Here is a 20,221-nt window from a genome sequence, read left to right on the forward strand (position 1 = left end):
TCGCATGTCCGTTGACTGTACGGCTCTTTCACGATACGTATCTTCTCTTTAATATATTAGTTTTAGAATTTGCAATCTTAATTAACGATTTAATGAGCAAGAACTTTACAGGATGCTTTCAATTTTATATAAAATGCAATTAATTCAATTCAAAAAAGAATTATTTTATACAATTGTAAATATAAATTTTTCAACATATTTTACATACATGTGTGTACATTCAAGACGTTTATCGAAATATATAATTAAAGATAATTTTATTTAATAATGCTCTCATGATTAAATTAATTGATTAAATTTTCTAAAGACTATTTTTGATTATTGAAAAGACACGTCATTCTTGACAACACGATGTATCAAAATAGAGAGAGAGAGAGAGAGAGAGAGGATGAATATTTTTCACATCTCATTGTATACATTGTATATAAATTTTTCATCCGTTGTAGAAATTGCGAAAGAATATGCATATAAGCATTTGTGTAATTTATCATATACATATTTTATTCATATGTCGATAACACGCAGCATTTTTTTCGCTCTTCCATCGCGTAAAATCTCTTGCATCTCTTTTGAATAAAATTAGATTAATCAGAAAAGAATAGCAATCTATATAAAAGCAGCCACAATCAATCCACAAGTTAAAAATTCACCCGTAAAAAGGCTGTAATTTTAAAATTCACGTTGGAAAATTCATGTTTTCGCAAAATGTGACTTTGCGATGGACCTTGGCGGAAGAATCATAATTCCGCCATTTTTCTCCGCCGTTGGTTGACGTTTTCCCATTGGCCGGCCGCGAAATTACCGAATGCACACGTGCGCTTCTGCAGGAATGGATGTTTTCCTGGCTTCAGGAATCCCGTATGAATATTTATGAGCGACCATCTCGGCCTGGGAGCGGTGGATGGAATCTACATTCCTTCTCTCTCGACCTCTTTCCCTTCTCTTCCTCTCTCCTTCTCCCTTTCTCGCGCAACATCAAACTTCTTTCCTTCTCTCTTCGCATAATCTCCCACCGTCTCTCTCCGGCTTGAAATCGTCATAAAATCCTAGTATATTTTCCTCCCCGAGTATCCTTGAATCGAAGCGTCGGAGTGAAGGAGAGTAAGGGGGGAAATTGTAGAGATTCTCGGAGCCGAATAATTTATATCATTAATGTCGTGTCGAATTTTAATTCGTTTGACAAACTTGACCTTCGGGAATTTCAACCTTTCTCGGCTTGACGGGAGATATGCGTAGATACGAGTCTTTTATCACGTTTTATCTTGGAAAATATATTTTTTCCCACCTACAATTTTACGCGAAATTGACATTTATTACAATCGTACATCTCTAATTATTGTTGGTCGAGTCGAGTTATCAATTTCAATTTAGTCCAACAATATTCGGGATCGAGAGAGCGTTTGGAGGACGAAAGGCCGCATAGCATGTAGATTCCAACAACGCGAGACAACAACAACCATCCTCTCGTCGCGACGTTTTTTTTCGGAATCAATCCCGACTCGTCACGGCATTTCGAGGGCGCGTCACGGTTTTTATTGCAATATTTACATCCTGATTTCGCCCGTCGACGTCGGCGTCGGCGTCGACGTCGACGTCGACGTCGACGCCGACGCCGAGCGCCGGCATTTTATTCCTATGCAAAACAGAAAGCGCGCCGCGCGACCAGCGAAATATTTACCCTACAATTCGGACATGTAATAACTCCGGATATTTCACAGTCCACGCCGACAGTCCGTTTATGCAGTTCGATTATGCTCCCCCTTCCTCCCCTCCTGTTTGATTTTCACCGGAATATTTTACACCGACGACGTATTTTACAACGCGACGTCCTCTCTTGCGCGAATTTTTCGATAAATCGACCGAGCAACGGGTTAAGAGAAAAAAACGAGTCATTAAATATTTGTATGCAAATTTGCATGCTTGGATGCGTTGACACATTTTTATGTACAAAAACAGAAAACATGTATGCAAATCTTGAATAGATAAAGAAGCAAAATATTACAAATGTATGCGATAAGTGAAGCTTTCAAAATATTTACGTTTCATTTATTTGGTGTTTTTATTATCGCTATACAGATTCGTGCTATCGATAACGTAAAAAAATTTCACGATTTTTGCTAAAATGACCATGTCGAATTCGCTCGAATCGACCGTGTATCGAATTTCCCTTTTTTTCCAAAAACGATAACATTTCAAAGAATGCTATTCTTTTCACGGTGGAACGTTAAAGTGTAAATAATTTCATAAATACCGTATCTGTTCTTCAAATCGCGAATTTCGCGATTTCGATTATAGAATTTACGATTGATATTTTTAATGATGGAGCATTTTCTCTTTTGTTTTTGGTTTTGCAACGTTGTGCGTTGTTGTAATATTTATCGCAAAGCAAAAATCATCGTTTAAACATTCGCCTATAAATTAGGGGACATGGGCGGCGTCGCAAAAATAAATCAAACTCGAGGAAAACGTTTTCGTAAAAAACGTTGTTACGGTCGATGAACTTGGTCGTAACCCGCCTTGATTAATGCAAGAAATATTTAAATCACGTATCCATTCCGATTACATTATACATATTTTAAAGTAAATCGCGGCTATTGCTTCATAAATCGCGATACTCTAAAACGCCATAAATTCTTTAAATTACATATCATTTTATTAATTACAACAGAGAGAGAGAGAGAGAACCATATTTAATTTTTAAAATTGTTTCTTTCTCTCGCTTTTATAATTTGTATAAGTAAAATTATTCATGTCTAATTTATCAATAAAATATATATAAAGAGTATACTCGTATATAGTTTTTGTATAATAAAAATCACAGTAAAATTTATGTTATTTTTAATTTTATCATATAAAAAAATCATACGTTAGCCATACGTATGATTTTTTTATATGATAAAATACATGATAAAAATGATCGCAAATATATTTTTCCAATTTTAATCAAGGAATGACGATTTATACGTATTTCTTAAAACGTCTTTTAACCGATCGGAATAAATGACACGAAGAAAAAAGGAAAGGAAGAAAAGAGGAAATCACAATCGCGCGCCACTTATTGCACCCTGTAAGCGCCATATTGCGACATGCTAATGAATTTTTTCCTCCGACGGGGTCGAAAAAAAAAAGATTAATTCACCGCGGATGCTTCTCCATCTGGTAGAGGGGTACCGGAGCTAGAGGGAGATATTAAAAATTAATCCTCTCGGCCGTTAAGGACTCCAGGGGTGTTCCGGGTGACGACAAGTGGTCGTAATGAACGCTCTAATGAACATGCACAACGAGCGCGGCCTCGTTAAGCCGGACCGACCGATCATTAACACGTGGCTTCCTTTTTAACAATTATCTAGGACTCCAACGACAAGGGATGACACGAAGGAGAGAACGGAAGGTACGCACAAAGTCCATGTATCGTAAAGGTGGAATGAAAGACGATTCGTCTCTTTCTCGGAGGACGCTAAATTTTCGCGACTCCAAGATTTATGAACAGTTTCACGATTGATTCCGCGTGCGAGTAAAGTCTCTGAATTTTTCGGACGGGATTTTTTTCAAGCGATTGCAAAGAATAACCTGCGAAACCTCTCTCATTTACCTCTACATAATTTGATCGATTTTACAAAATTAATACATCATACTGGGTGGAGAAAAAATGTGCGGTTATGGAAGAACGTTCGATGGCGGCCCTCTCTACGCACCTCGATATATAGGAAGCAACGCGACGGCACGCGTTGAAGAAAGGACGAGGGGGAGGAAGGGGCAAAAGGGAGTGTAATCTCCCCTATCGTGTAGATCGGAAGCCAATTAATATCCACCGCGCATTCCACGCATCCCCCTTTCTCCTCATCGTACATCTGCCAAATAACCCCGCTGAAACATAACTACGCGCGTCGTGATATACTCGCGCCATGGGGCTCGCTTGTCAACGACGAGACCCCATAAACTCTGGAGAGTCGCGATAACTGGGGTTAACCGGCGGTTATCGCGACGCGATCTCCTAACGAGACGTCGTTTCATCTTTTTAGCTCCGCCATGATAATTACGCCAAAGACCTTTTATTATTAATCTACCGAAAAAAATGTCGACTTTGAGCGATTCTCGCTCTTAGCTTTATTTTATCGAATTTGAAAATAATCCTTTTCTCATGTTTACGCACGTTATTTTCGACGTGTAATAAATATAATTCTCAATAATACGAGTATAATTGTAGATTGAGATTGTAAAAAGATTCGCTTCTTCTCGCGAATTTAGCTGAAAATTTCAATTTCTCTCTTCCCAATTTCCGCAAAATTTGTCCAAATATTTAATTTGACTTGCTCTCTCATTATTTGTGAAGAAATTCATTTTTATCGTTAGCTTCTAATATGTAAGCATCTTTTTCTCTACTCAAGCTTGTCCATTAAATGCTTAATTGCATATCAACTTATCTGATTGAAAAGATTCATCACTCACCTTGTAGATCTCGTCGACGAGTCTGGTGAGCTCCTCGGTCTCCATGATGACCTCCCGGATGAAAAATCGATTTTTTTTTTCCCTAGCTTTGTGAGATGCTCATATTTTTCCGTCCTCCCGAGACCGGATCTCACGTGACCGCTCCGCTTTCTCCAACTCGATCCCCACACCCGTCCGATATATCGTGCTCCGAATCTGGAATACGAGAAAAACAAAACGAAAAATTAAGGGACATGCTAAAAACATACATGTATAAGAGAAAAAACAGGCATTATTGAATTTAATTTTAGTAAACTAATCTCTCCAAGAGAGAGAGCCCATCAGTATTTTCAATCATATTTTCTACATTAATATTAAGAAACGGCTGAGAAATATGTGCGTGTTTGAATACAATAAATATAAAGCAATAATAAATTTAAATTAATATTGCACATTTTATATATTAAATAGATATATATTGATATGAATATTTTAAGTTGAAAAGGATCCGATTAGATTCTTTACACACATGCATCTTTAGAGGAATCTTTACTTTAGACGAGTCTGAAATTCGCGGATCTTTGACTCGACTGGTATTCAGCTTCGAGTATCCGCCCAACTATTTATCCGTCGCTACCTTTTTATGATAATAATCGCTAATAGAAAAGCGCATTCCTCTCTCGATTACAACCAATTGGCACACCAGGCCTGGAATCTCGGTACGCCGCTTAGGCTAAGCTCGAACTAGGCATTACTCATACGCGAGCGGAGCGAGAGAGGTCACGTTTCCCAAGTACTTTCATTCCGCAAGGACACCCGGTATGCGCGAACGGCGAATACGAGAGAACCGCATAACTTTGCCGATCTTATAATGTGTTTCTCGACGCGGATCTGCGTTTCGAGCCGCGTGTTCACTGATGGTCGATCGAACAACGAGATATACCAACATGTTATATAATTATATATATATATATATATATATATATATATATATAAATAATGTGTATACATACTTGTATACTCGGTGAAGAGCGTCTATAACAAATATATATTGCACGCATATATTTGTACTTTTTTAACAACAGCCATTAATGTATTAGCATATATATATACACGTGTCAAATGTAATAGGAAAGTAAAATCGCAACTGTTATAATTAAGAATTTAATAGAGTTCGATAGAATACATGTCGCACATGTCGCGTGTGACGATGAGAATAAACGATTGATTCAAAAAATATGAAATCTCTCGTCAGTCAAAGATGGTATTCGCAGATGTATAAATTTCTGACATTTTCCGGAAACATTCGCGCGCATTTTAGAAAAGACGCCGGGTAATTCGCCAAAGGTAAACGCGATGAATAATTGCGATTACGTCGATAACGGAATGGCGGGAGCGAGCGGCGATTGTGAGAGTGTCACTTGCGAAATAACGAAAGAGCGGACTGGCAATTGCAAACGAAATATCAATCGCGGCGGCTCTGGCGAACGTATGTAACATAATGGGCCGTTTAATAATAAAGCGGCCGCTCGCGATTCACCGCGTCGAGTCTGGACGCGCTTAATTAATAAATTGACGTTTTCATAAATTAATCTGCGCGCGACTACAAACTCGCGCAAAGTTGGCCGGATTGTTTAGACTTTATCGATAATCCCGATGGTCCGAGTAATTTGTTGTATATCCTTTTTTTATATTTTATATTAAATTGATATTGAGAGAGAGAGAGAGAGAGAGAGAGAGAGAAAGAGTTGAGTTTAATTAACTAAATAATCAAGCCGTTTCCCGCGATTCTCATCGGTTGCAAATTCCAAAAATGAAAAAGCGAATGAGAGTTTGGAGACTATAAAGATATTGTGAAATTGCGCTATTCAAATTATCAATCTATTCGAAATGTGTAATCAAACGATATCCGTGATTCGATCAACGAAATGTTGCCGCGGGGAGAGGGCTTGTCGGATTTGTTAAATCATATCGATCAATGCGTATGCGCAAACGATTCGATCGCGATCGTAATACAGAGCGGAAGATTCGATTAAACGATGAAAGCGCCGCAAAATTCAACGTAGCCTATCGAAAGCTCCCTCCCTCTCTCGCGCGCGCGCTCACGAATATTCGCTCGTTCGTTCGTCCGCGAATTTCGCCGACACAAGCTTCGCAAACGCTCGCTCACCCCGAAAGCTTTCAGGCGAATTAAATTCTCTCGAATCGTTTACGATAAAATGTTTCCCTTTAATCTCTCTAATCACCGATGTACTCGACAAACTTTCGCGAATTCAACCGGCGGACGCGACTAGGAACGTTTTAAAGTATTCGATACTCCACGATCGCGCATTCGATCGCTAATATTCGATGCCCGATAGTTCTTAGCGACGGGGGAATGAGACTGACGGTAAAGGAGATGAACAAAAATGATCGAGGATAAATATAAATCAATCATGGTAAATTGGGATAAAAATCATATACATCTAACAATTCATATACATCTAACGTTACATTTGGTTAAAAAATAAAAATAAAATTAAGCACAAATAAACTACAAATAATTAAGTACAAATTAATCAAGTAAGACAATAAATGGACATACATTCTTAATTTATATTATTCAGAGTCAAAATGTGTGTTCTTATAAATTATATTGACTTGGTCATACAATCATAATTCCGTTAATTATAAATACATCGATATAGAAAATCAAATAGATTAATGAATGAATGTGTATTCATGTGCCAAATACGATTTCTCTCAACGTTAATTATTGTTCGTCGAAATCGCTCGTTCGAAACTCTCTGTCAGCCCGAATAACGCGCTATCAATCACGTGCATCGACGGTGCATTGAACTTACTTTCTTCGTTACGTAATACAGCATTGTTACATCATAGACGCACACCGGCGCGAATATTTATTGTTTATTAGTGCGGTCGACAACTCCCGCGGTACACCCTCTCCTCTCTCTCTCTCTCTCTCTCTCTCTCTCTCTCTCTCTCTCTCTCTCTCTCTCTGCGGGATTAAATATTCCGAGCTTTCCTCGAGCTGACTCGTCGAAGCGATATTTACATAAGTTAGGCGCGTCAAAAATGAAAGCGCGACTGCATCGCGGGCAAAAATTTTATATGCAAAGGATCAAGACTTTTTCCTTCATCGTCAATCTTGAATAATACAATCTTTGAGCGTAAGGTCTACAAGTTTTTCTGACATTGTAGATAGAAAAATGTTGGGTCCACTTTTAAAAAGAAATCCAATTTAATTATGTATCCATGTGTCTATACATCTACCTCAATCGGTTCTCTTGGAAAGAACTTTCTTGTTCTTTTTTTAAAAATCTACGAGTTGACAAGAAAAAGGAATAGTTTAAGTAGTTATATATACGTAACGTTGCGCGATACGATATACATGTTATGCCCACGTCTACATGTTGCAGGTGTAACCGGGAGTTTCTGCCAGCAGGACCGTTGCAACATTCCTCGGCAATCGCGATTTGAATGCGATTGCACGAATGAATCCTGAACCCGTTTCGCGAATTTTGCGTTAAAAATAAACGCGAAACCGGCTAGATGGCTTTTGCTCCAATAAATAAAGAATAAATAATTGAAAATTTAAAAGGTCTAATATACTTATTTTTCCGATTGCAAGAAAAAATTTTTTTCCTTAATTTTAATTATTAAAATATATAATATTTAATATTCTACTTTTTACGACTATTAAAAATCTAAGAAAAAAACAACAAAATTGTCAAGGAGAATATATATTGTTAGAATGTCTACTTTTTCTATGTAAAAAAAATTTATAAAATCTGTAATTATTAGGGATTACCTCTTTCGATATTTTTCGTTGTAATTTTTAACAATAATAAAATAAAAAAATGTTGCGCGAGTGAAAAATGTTCATCTTCCGAAAAGCTCTAATTTTTCCTTCATTAGTGTGTGTGTGAAAATTGCATTTTCTCAATTTTATTTGAAATTTCGAGCATAAAAAAATACCTAAGAAAATCACGGAATATTTTTACAAAATTTTAGTAGACACTGTGATTATTACAACTCCATCTTCTTTTCCGGTATATATTGCATATAAACATACCTAACTTGTCCGGTATATATTGCATATAAACACACCTAACTTGTCATTAACACAAATATATCAATATAATAGTATTAATGACGACGTGGGTAATATCGAGAGTAATTTTGTTAGTGATGCGAGAAAGAGGGAGATATAATCTTCTCCTTCAAGGCCAGTGAAGCGCGAGGGGGAAAGCTTATGAAACTAGTTCCATAAACGAGATTCCACGGGCTGTAAATTGGTGCGAAAAAAGCACACGCACCTCTAAAGCAGTCGTTTTATCTCTTTTTTTTTTCTTTCGCGAGCTAAAACATCCTTGGCTTTCAAAGCCACCTTCTCCCCTCGTGCCCTACCCTTCTCTCTCTATCTCTCTCTCTCTCTCTTACGTCGTAGCTTTAATTATCGCCTCAAAGGGCCCCGCCCCTTTGCTTTATTTATCCATCGATGACGTTCCCTTATCCTGCGCGCCGTCAAAGAAATTCTTACGGACGTTAATTAACCTCCGAACGCAAAAAAGCAAGGTGCAAAAACGAACGGGGAGCACCCATATTCATTGCGATAATGAGAAAGGAAACTATTCTTTGTCCCCTTTCAGCGCGTTTGTCGCACTGTGTATTTTGCTTTCAACAAAATAATAGTTTCTTTATACCTTCCATTTTAGAAGAATATAGGGGAATATATATACATGCATATATAATTACATATAGGGGAATATATATATATATATATATATATATATATATATATATAATTGCTGTTAATTTTTAATTTACTTTCTTTTCATATCTTTTTGACATTCAACATTTTATAACTGAAAAACAAAAGAATATATATATATGTAAACATTTATATAAATGACATTGATTACTTTAATCGTAATACATGAATAATACATAAAATGCACTTTTAATAAATCGAGTTTAAAGAAAAAATGCTCAAAACTACACGGTTATAAACGAGTGTGTAAGTAACTGAAATATATGAAATAAATTTGTGTGAGTAACTAAATTAAGACATAAATCTTGTACGCGATAAGAAAGTGATGACAAGTGGACACGAAAATCGGTATTATTTTGGTTTAGTTTTTATCTGTGTATCAAGTTACAATAGATAAAGCCGAGTCGAGGCTCGCTCGAGCTTGCCCTTTAAAAGCAATTAGAGAAAAGGAAGGATGCAACGAGAGTGCGACAAGGATGCGAGAAGACAGGCGAATAAGACGCGAGATACTTCGCGAGTGACAAAATCCGAATTTTCTATTGGATTTGAGGATCGAGGAACTACGATTATTGGCTATCGATCGAGTCCGCGTGGAGTATTTAGCTCAGCAGTCCGCGCGGATTATTTAAGTCAGGAAAAATTCGGGATATTACCGATATATCGAACATCTGACGCCAATATTAATCGTTACGCAAAGGATAAACACAAATTAAATGCAAATACATTCAATTTTAATATTTTTATAAAGCTATTTTCTAATAAAATTAAGTAAATCTAAATTAATTGATTGTAAAATTAATTATTACGCGCAATCAATTTTTTTGCCTTTTAAACAGATATTTAATATTGTAAATTATAATTATCAAGCATTATCTTGAATATAAACTTTTAATAAAAATTCAGTCTATTTAAAAATATCTAATTCTTATATATAGATCGCGATCGTATCTAGAAAAGAAATTTAACGGCGTATCATTATATTACTCATTAAAAAATATTTGATAATAACATATAAAATTATATAAATATGAATAAATATGAAATTATATAAATCGTTTCATAATCGGCATGCAGATATTACAAATGCTATCTGCATCTGATTTATATAATTTTTCATATGTCATTGTGTAATATTTTCGAATGTGTAATAATATTAATGTCACATTGAAGATAGATTAAAAGATAACCCGAAACGTTCGTATTTATTGTATGTATTGTGACGAGTAATTTGAAATATACTAATAATTTGAAATATATTAATAATTAAAAGAGAAAGGATTTTTCTTGTGCTCCAGTTATCGCGTTTTTTATTGGCTTTTAGTTATCAATTGTTTAGTTAATTTTTAATTATTATTATTTGAGCCAATTTTTTATTTTAATTTTAATACTTATATTATTTAATATTTAAAAATAATATTTAAAAATAAACTAGAATATTTTTTGTGTTATAATTTATTTTCAATGATGAACCGTTGTGATAAAGACTATATTAAATTACATATAATAATGGCGATGGTGGTGATAGATAATGTGTGATTAATATATAATATAATATAATATCGAGTAATATATTTTAATAATCAATTATACTTGATAGATAGATAGATAGATAGATAAATAAATAGATAGAGAGAGATCACAAAACTTATTTATATTACAAATTTATTTAATATATACAAACGTTTTGCGTTACTTATGTTATCGACATTTCGTGTACGAGGCATGGAATACAACCCGAAATTATGTTACCCATTGGAAACATTCGTAGGGCTTCATAGTTCATCTTCACATTTTTTTATTTATAGAGGATGCATTGCTTTCACCTAAGAGTGAACCATGACATCTCTCGTTCTTCTCTCATTGTCTAAATCATTACATGTAATTTACATATAATGTGTATTTAAAATTAATTTATTTAATATTAAAATTAATTAATCAATTTAATTCTCTATACATTAGCTCTAATAAAATTATGAAATTTTTTCAGGTATATGCAATTTATTGTCTGTCAATTACTCACATTTGTTAAAAACACGTGTCCCTTTATTAAGTAAAACAACTCTACGTTCTTTGTGAATAGTAAAGTAAAACTTTTATGGATACAGCATTTTGACAGAGGTTATTTTCATAATAGAAAATAGTTTGTATTTCACTGTGCTTTAAATCGAGAATGTGCGTTCATAAACTGAGGTAATCTCCAAATACACGTTTACGTTATATTGCGAATAAAGCTGCGATATATCGGATGGCAAAAGGGATAAGAAGGAACACAGGTGAAAAGGAGATTTATATTGCGACGGGAATCAGTACGCAGTAAAGAGTTAACGACGAATTATGAGCTGCAATGGACCCCAATGATCTCAACCCGTGAATTATCTACCGCTTTACCGAAACATAAATTCCGATTTGTAGTTGACATTCGGTACCGTTCAATACTCGGGCTCGCGCGCGCTTATACATTTTTTTTCGAAGCTCCAATAATGGCAAAATGGGCCAGCCATTTTGCGCGTTCGACACTTTAAGAGACGCGGTGATGAAGATGGGAGAAAAAAAGAAAAAATGCGCGCGACGAAAGAACGCGACGAGGAAAATTCAAAGAGGAAGCTGCGCCGCGCGATGCGGAATCGCTCGCGGATGATTTCCATCAATGAAATATTCATAATTTAATATGTTTCTCCTTTAGTTCTCTCTTTTTCTCTCTTTCAACGGAATGGTCGCAGGATGAGATATTCATTCTCAAAGATGACGATGATATCGTTTCAAGAAAATGCGCCGCGCGTCATGAATCTCCTCGTGAGTTGTGGAGCGAAATATATACTTTTTTTTTTCTCTCTCAGAGAGTCTATAGTTTTATAAAATCTTTCAATTTTTTTACTCGATTTTCAAATTAATAAGGAAACTTGATTTGGATCATTAATTTAAGACTATATCGGCGTAATTTTTGTTTCTTCTATTAAGCAAGAAATTTCAAATTGTATTATATACACATATATGTTAAGTTCTTTAGAAAAAAAGTCATTGAAAATATAATATAAAAATTATATAGCTTCAAAATTATTCCCTACAAAATATATATTCCCTATAAAATATATAACATTAAATTTAATGAAGAAAAATTGTTTTATGCTAAATTAAAAAATTAATTTTTATTTGCGGTTTGTTCTCCAATGATAATGTTCTCCTATGATAATGTTTCAACCGCGAAACAAGCGCACTTTTATAGCACATATGTATGCAGATCTGTTACTTAAAATGTATAGAAAATAAAATTAAACGATACTTTTCAATATCTAGCATCAAAATCAGTGTCACAAAAATATTCAAATTCAGTCATTTTTTTAAGTAAAGTAATTAAAATTGTATTAAAACGAGAGACTTTATACATCTGATTTGCAACTAAGTCCGAAAATAGATATGGATCATTAGTTTTAATTTTATTATTTACATTATATAACAAACAAGTGTAAAATTTATTTTTACTATCTTCACTGGATATATAAAGTAATTCTTCCAAAGAAGCGACAACATGTTGGAATAGAAATTTTATAAACGTTTTTTCTTGTACATTTTGTTTATATGTAAATTATTTTATATTTTTACTTTTATATATTTATTATCGTTGTGTATTAATTGTTATATTTTATATTTTTTAATACTTTTAGTTCTTTTAATTAATATTTTTCATTCAAATTAATTTTTATTTAATGTAAATGCAATCTAAAATTATTATCTAATTGTATATTATGGACATGAATTTAAAAACATAAAAAATAAAAAATATAAAACAACAGTTGTATAAACAGAATATACAAAAGAAACGTTATATATATGCGATTTATTAAATATTTATTCGTCTCACGTTTGATATCTTTCTAGAAAACAAATATCAATTTTTATTCTATATTAGTATTCTTTTTCTATTTTTTGCTTTTGCGATTAATTTCTCAAATATAATTGTTTTCTGTTATACAATTTTTTAATTATATGTAACATGTTTTATATTTGAGGAGAAAGGGAGAGAGAGTGAGAGAGGAAGAACAATTTTCTTTGTATTTCGCAAATCAAACTTCCTTCCTTTGAGATATTTCCATGCGATTTACATTGTACGCAATTTCCAATTCTCGCGGATTTATCTCGCGGAAATACATATTTCCGTACATTTCGTTAGATTCGCAATGTCGGCATGACTGTGCAAATATCTGGAGTACATCGATGAATTCTTTCTCTCGTTAGGAGATATTTCGTGCGTGAACTTTACGTATTTAATTCGTTCGCATTTTACAAGATTCCTCAATTCAATCGTATTGTTTTTCGAGCATTTCGACCGGGGAGAGAGCGAGGTAGGAGAGAGAGAGAGGGAAACAGGGACAACACGTACGAGAGATTCCTACAAGGTCATAAACATAGAGTCACAAAACATCATGAAGCACGGGTCTAATAACAATTGTGGCTACGACTCGTATATATGGTGTGATTCAGGAAGATACCGCGACATTTGCGAGACGAGAAATAAGTGTACCGAGTTTCTGTGCGACGTGACTTTCAAGAAACGGAAAATACGATACGTTACTTGTTTCGTAATTTAACGTTGAGAGCTAGAATTATTTAAAGACTATGTTTTCACTCGTATTGGATTTATCGTTTTTGTAAACTTAAGCTTTCATTTGATATTCGCACAAGCAAAAAAATATTTTTAATTATTTCACGCGCATATTATTATAATTATAAAATTATTGTTAATCATTTTTATTCACAATTCTTCGATAAAAAAAATCAATATTAAATAATAACTAATAATAACTAATAAAATAACTGTCAAAGTGAAAGCTTATTTATCTAATATTTAGATAATATATAAATGTGTAAAAGCTTTTGTTCAATTAATAACACTTTTCGTCTTTGAGAGTATTTTATGATCGTTTAAAATTAAAATAATAATATTCGATAAAATTTTGACATACAAAGATGAGCTGCTTTATTCGTACGTTCTTTGACGCGCGCGCGCATTACACTTTCCTCTCAAACTCTATATCCGATGAATTTAAATGGCAAACGAAAGCTACGATTCTCAACTTCAATTTCTTAATTAATTTCTTTATTACTTTCAAGTCCTATTACGCTATACTTACTATTCAGCAATGTTGCGCGTGCAACAATTCAGTCTCGATCGATTATAATCCCCCTCCCTCCCCACCTCGGCGATTTAAACGAGGGACTCACCTGAGATTCTCGTGAGGAAGTCTCGTCGACGGATCTGGATCACGAAAAGGGTAGGGGCAAGGTCCTCGGAGTGTCGACGGTTCGAAAAAATGACAGCGCACCGCGAAAACGATACCGAACAACACGCTCGACTCGACGCGCGCGAAACTACTGACGTGAGACCGATGGTGAGACTCGAAAGCCACCCGGGAGTGGGGGGGGAGCGGCCGGCCGGCTGCGCAGTTCGACTGGCGCACGGTATCGAGTCGTAGTACTCTACCGCGGTGTGTCTTAACCCGTTTTAAATACCTGTAACGGTATATGCGCGAAGAATTTCATGGTGAAAAAAATTTTAACGCTATACATCGACAATTTTGTTTTCCACATGTATGAATTATTCAGGGTGTCGGGGCAATCTCTTTACGAAAAAAAGCTCTTGTAGCTACCCCGAGAATTTTTCGAAACATTAAATAAAGTATTTTTTCGTCGAGTACTTTTCGAGTTGCGAGGCTTGAAATAATTTCTCAACTTTTACATAAACCACAAAATATCTAGTAAAATATTCATTTTTCGACTATCTTAATATCGAATACTTTTATGTATCAAATAATGAGAGCAATCAATTGGTGTACAGAAAAAATATATAATTTGCAATTAACAATTACATTTTTTTTGTTCGAAACAATTCCTCTACCCTGACACCCTGTATAATAATACAATATAGTTTAACGCAAGGTATGCGCAAAAATAAAACTAATTACTTTTTAATACGGGTTTTTTCGCGCTAAATATGTGACTTCAGTTTCTCAAAAATATTACTCCATTACATATCATAATACATTGAAATAACCCTTTTGATGACTAGTCTTGTTCTTGAGTTGGAAAAGAAATTATTTGTTAGTTAAACTGTATTAATATATATGCATACGAGAAGCTAAATATGTGCTAAAAAATTTGCAAGAATGTTGTATCCAAAGCGAATAATTATATAAAGAGTGTTATTTTATTCATTATTCCTCTACGGAATTTTATAATGTGTTCAGAAATTATACGGAAAGAGATATATGGAAACGGGAGATTACGTAAATTGCTAAGATTACTTTAATTTATTAAAGTGGGACATTGTGGATCGAGAGAGATTTCGCGGATGAAAGCTCACGTTTCTTCGACTAAATTCGGTCACGCGACAAGAACAATTTTTCTATGCGTTTGTATAATTTATAAAAATGTATAATACAAATTATATTATTTCTCACAAATGTACGTTAATAACTCTCGAAATAAATTTTAAAATACCCATCTCGAGAAGCGCTGTAAAATTTAAATTTTTCGCGGCTCCAAAGAGAACTCGCGTGTATCGCGAAATTTATAGTCGACATTAACAACAAATTACTCTGTAAAGTTTTAATCGAAAAAAACGCAGCACCATTTAATTCAACTTTTTCTCCGCGACCTCCTCGAGAGAAGCGGAAGGGAAGGCGAGGAATTCAATTAAAAAGTCCTATACGCGTCTCTATATATGTTAATATAAAGTTAACGCCTCGCGGCTTTATCGCGGCATTTACGACACGTACGTAGCCATATTTAATGTTATTACGTAAAACGTAATCGGATATTAATAAACGCAGAATTATACAATATCGCAAATTTTAAACACAAAATACCCGCGATAAAAATTACATGTATATATATATATATATATATATATATATATATATATAATTTTTATAAATGGAATTGAATTTTTATCAATTTGAATCATTTAGCATTTTAAATTAAAAAACTCGTCCGCAGTTTTTATGCACGAGACGTTACGAATAAGCAATTTACTCCACCGTAGTCGAGTATGCGTACGAAAGTTGAACTCGATATCGAAAACGCGGATAATCGCTGTTTCGATCGTATCATCCGAGAGTGCCTCTCGCACGGCGGGTTTTCTCGCCAAGAGCATGGCTTCGATGCGGCCCGATATTTATGGGGTCAGCGACGAAAGGAGGACTCTCGTACTACGGAATGTGGCAAAGGCCGGAATGAAGGTCGATTCCGCGTATGGATGAAAAAATACCGGGGAGGCTCTCGACCGATCGATCTCTCGTTGGCCGATAATGGACTCGAAAATGGGCAGATCGAGAATTTCTCCCCTCCCCCAAGTTCTCGACGCGCTTAACGGCGCTAATTAATTTTACAGGCCGTTCGATTAACGGAAACCGAGTTGGCCAAATTCTCCCGTAAACAAATCGATCGAGGAGACCGCACGTACGGTTGCGCGGTATTTCATTATTTCCACGCTTACTACGCGCGATTCATCAAGTAATCGCAATTATGTCGAGCGATCGTCGTTGGAAAGATCGACTCGGTAATACAATGGCATATATCGTTTCGCTAATTCATGACGGAAAAAAAATGTTCGGAGAATTTTTCGACGCGCGTCCCGCGCGAGAATTCTTTTGAAATTTAATCCGACAAAAACTAAATTTAATTGCAAACCGCACGGATATACGAAAGGGAGAATAGGAAAATGAAATGAAATGAAATGAAATAAAATAAAATAGGATAAATAAAATAAAATAAAATAAAATAAAAACGTTGGTATGGCATTTATCCGCCTCGTCATGGCAATCATTGTTCCTCGTTTTTGTTCGCTCGTTGGCGGTTTTCGAATTTTTCGGAAGCGCAATGAAAAAATAGCCAACGAATTGACTCGTGTAACTCGAATTACATTGAAACACGATCGCCTCGGTGGCGCGATAAACGAATCACAAAATCGGAATCTCCCCTTGTTTCTGTACAGTTACTTTTATCTTTATCTGCGGTGTTCTCTCTTTGACTTTCAATAAAAACTTGGAGTAATCACGAAACGTTAATAAATATAAATATCGCCAGTTTTTTCAAGTCACTCGACGTTAAACTCGCAAGTTTATTAATCAATCTTTTGTAACAAGTTCGATTATTAATCTGAAAAACTAGCATATTTCTCCGATAAATTTTACTCAAAATATTTTCCTGTTTTGCTGCGAAGAAACGATCGGGACTTTCTACGCTTGTTACGAAGCATGCCACTATCCTCCTGCGTAACACGCGAATCGAACGAGAAAAACTTTCCTTCGCCAATTAGCAATAATTAAGGAAGAACAACGTCTGAGAGAGATTCCGTTGCTTTTGCGTCGGACTGTATCGCGCTATTAGATATAAATCGAGGATCTATTTTAGCGAAATTGAGAATCATTTCCCCCTAGACCAGTCACTTGTCATTTGGCGCGGAAATTTCCGCGTTGTTTGCGGAAATACAGGCACGTTCTCTCCGGCGAGTCGTAATTCAGGATTCCCTCCTTGCATTATTTATGCCAGTGTGCAAATACATGTGCTCTTCCGCACATGTCGTTACGAATGACCCGCGCATACATACGTGCCAAGTACCAAATGTTAAGCGCGGAAAATAATCCGCTTCCGGAAATCGCATTTACGCAAAATTAATTATCAGCGACGAGTGTTCGGAGAGAGAGAGACGCGCACTTTAATCGCTCGCTATTCGAAATATCGACTTTGAAGGAGCGCGTCTTTCGAGTCCCTTTCGGAATTTCACTCCAAATTCCTCGCGTTATATTAAACAGAATCGGGTCATATATATTATAATATTACCTGTATGTTTCGCTTGGGAGCAATCTTTAATATTCCTGAAAGGTGTATTTTCTAGCCGACACGTTTCTAAAATGGATTGAATTTTCAGTTATTTTCCTCGAAAAGAAAATCTCTACTTAATTTTTACTCGCGCATACTTTTCTTTTATTATTACATATCTTTTACTTTTATCTTTACACGGACTAACTTATACAATTTTTATGATTGTAGAATATCCTAACAAGAGAAATCGCGACATTTTTATTCAATAATTTTTTATTCGACAATTATATTATATTTTACAAAGGACAATCGTATATGTATAATTATTCAAATATTTTGATGCTTAATTGTGTTAACAAATAATAAATAAAACAAATTTACCATTTTTATAGCAATAAATATTTTAACATCGTTATTTTCCGTTTACAGCTTTACGATAAATATTGCGAAAAGAAATGAATATTTTTCACGTAATTTAATGTACCGTAAAATTTTCACCATGTACGTTTATTAAAATCGTACAATCTTATTATTATTGCAATTCGCTGAGCTTTTAAATAAATAACACGATAAAATGGCCGTTAAATTAAACCGATATCTAAAGCAATATATCCGTGTATCGCGTCGACATCGATATAAAATGCCGGAGGGAAAAATTTGAGAAAGCCGCGTGACACGTGAACAGGCGTAGATGCGCGTCTTGAAAAAATAAATAAGGCGTGAAATATTGCACGCCCGCGGCAAAGCGCGGAAGGACGAGGGTTCGGTCCCATTATCCATCACGAGGACTGTCAGCCACACGTGGGATCAGATCGACGGTATGTATCTCGCCAAGACGTTAGCGACCCTCGAACGGCACGCGATATGTCGTTCGATTACATCCCTCTCTCCCTCCCTCGATGCGCCGAGAAAAGGATCCGAGGAAGTCGCGCGCGCGCCCGACCTTTTGTAAGAAATTCGAAGGACGACACCGGGGATCGTTTGTTAATAATATCTGATTAATGACACGATTAAGGCTCTTAAATTCCTCGCCAAAGTCATATTGAATTATGGCGTCGAAAGCGAAAAATGAAAACTTTTTTTCTTACGAGATGCATATATTTTCTCGCGTGCTTTGATTCGCGTTTGATGATATAAATTTCGAAAAAATGTAGATTTTTCAATTTACGAATTAATAAATAGCTGCATGTCTTGGTCAATTTGTCGTAAGATTCATTTTTGCGAAAATGTAAGGCACGAGTTATATGTACATATATTTATTATTCAGAATATATATAACAGAAAACAAAATTAATATATTTTACTAATCTATGCTATTAAATAGGAGAGAGAGGGAGGGAGGGAGGGAGGGAGGGAGGGGGAGGAGAGAGAGAGAGAGAGAGAGAGAGAGAGAGAGAGAGAGGATGGAGAGGAAAAACGGGAGGAAAAGAGAGACAAAGAGAGCAACACTAATCATGCATAATGTTACAGCCCAAAATACACAATCGGTATCAATGGTATCGGACAAATAAATAAACTCACCGCGCATTACAATCGGTCGCCATCTTGTTTGTCCAACAGTTTCGATTTCTTCGCAGCATTACCTCGAATTGACGCACGAATGAATTGGTGCTCGCTAACGCGACTAATAACGCGCGCTTCTTCTTTCGCGTTGTCACTGACGTGAGTAGAGGAATACTGCACGGATCCTTGGCCGAGTCCTTGATCGCTACGCAAAACTTGGGTCCAGCGACAAACACCCGCGCGACGCGTTTGAAAATCCGTTGGCCGTTAGCCGTTCGCGTTCACGAGCACGAGCACGAGCACGAGCACGAGCACGGGCCGCAACGAATGCACGCTATAATAACGCATATTAATTGCGACACGCTCGCCTTATATACTCAATCACACGCGCACTCGTCTTTAATGTTTTTCCGGCGAAAACAACGCGAAAAGTACGGAGCAGTCGAGACAATCGCGAAGCGATTTCAGGGCATCGGCGTGAACTTGGAGCTTAAACAGTCACACGTGACGTATATGCATCGCACAGTAGCGCGCTACTTCGCATTCGTTTGAAACGCAAATCGAGAACAATGTATTATTACAAATTGCAAAATTTATCAAATTCGCCAAGACTGAAAAAAATGATACATATGCATTTTTGCTATTTTAAATTTTAATATCAATTTTACGCTCCCACAGAATTATTCAACTTGATGA

The 20,221-nt window shown here is 35.5% G+C and overlaps 1 protein-coding gene across 2 annotated transcripts in view; it reads right to left on the reverse strand.

The window, feature by feature from the left end:
* Positions 1-19,969, reverse strand: part of LOC105250310 (calponin homology domain-containing protein DDB_G0272472) — a 76,382-nt gene extending 56,413 nt beyond the window's left edge. Inside the window, exons 1-2 of one of the 2 annotated variants that reach the window (XM_011256328.3) lie at positions 19,544-19,969; positions 4,450-4,644 (exon numbers count right to left, since the gene is read on the reverse strand). In XM_011256328.3, coding sequence (XP_011254630.1) covers positions 4,450-4,494 — 45 coding nt within the window. In that variant the 5' untranslated portion in view covers positions 4,495-4,644; positions 19,544-19,969. Of the gene's footprint in view, positions 1-4,449; positions 4,645-14,422; positions 14,569-19,543 lie in introns of those variants that run through there. The other variant, XM_011256327.2, reaches the window with a different exon arrangement.
* Positions 19,970-20,221: the final 252 nt, after the last annotated feature.

Source organism: Camponotus floridanus, unplaced genomic scaffold (assembly GCF_003227725.1).
Source record: "Camponotus floridanus strain SB8 unplaced genomic scaffold, Cflo_v7.5 scaffold272, whole genome shotgun sequence".
Classification (NCBI taxonomy): domain Eukaryota; kingdom Metazoa; phylum Arthropoda; class Insecta; order Hymenoptera; family Formicidae; genus Camponotus; species Camponotus floridanus.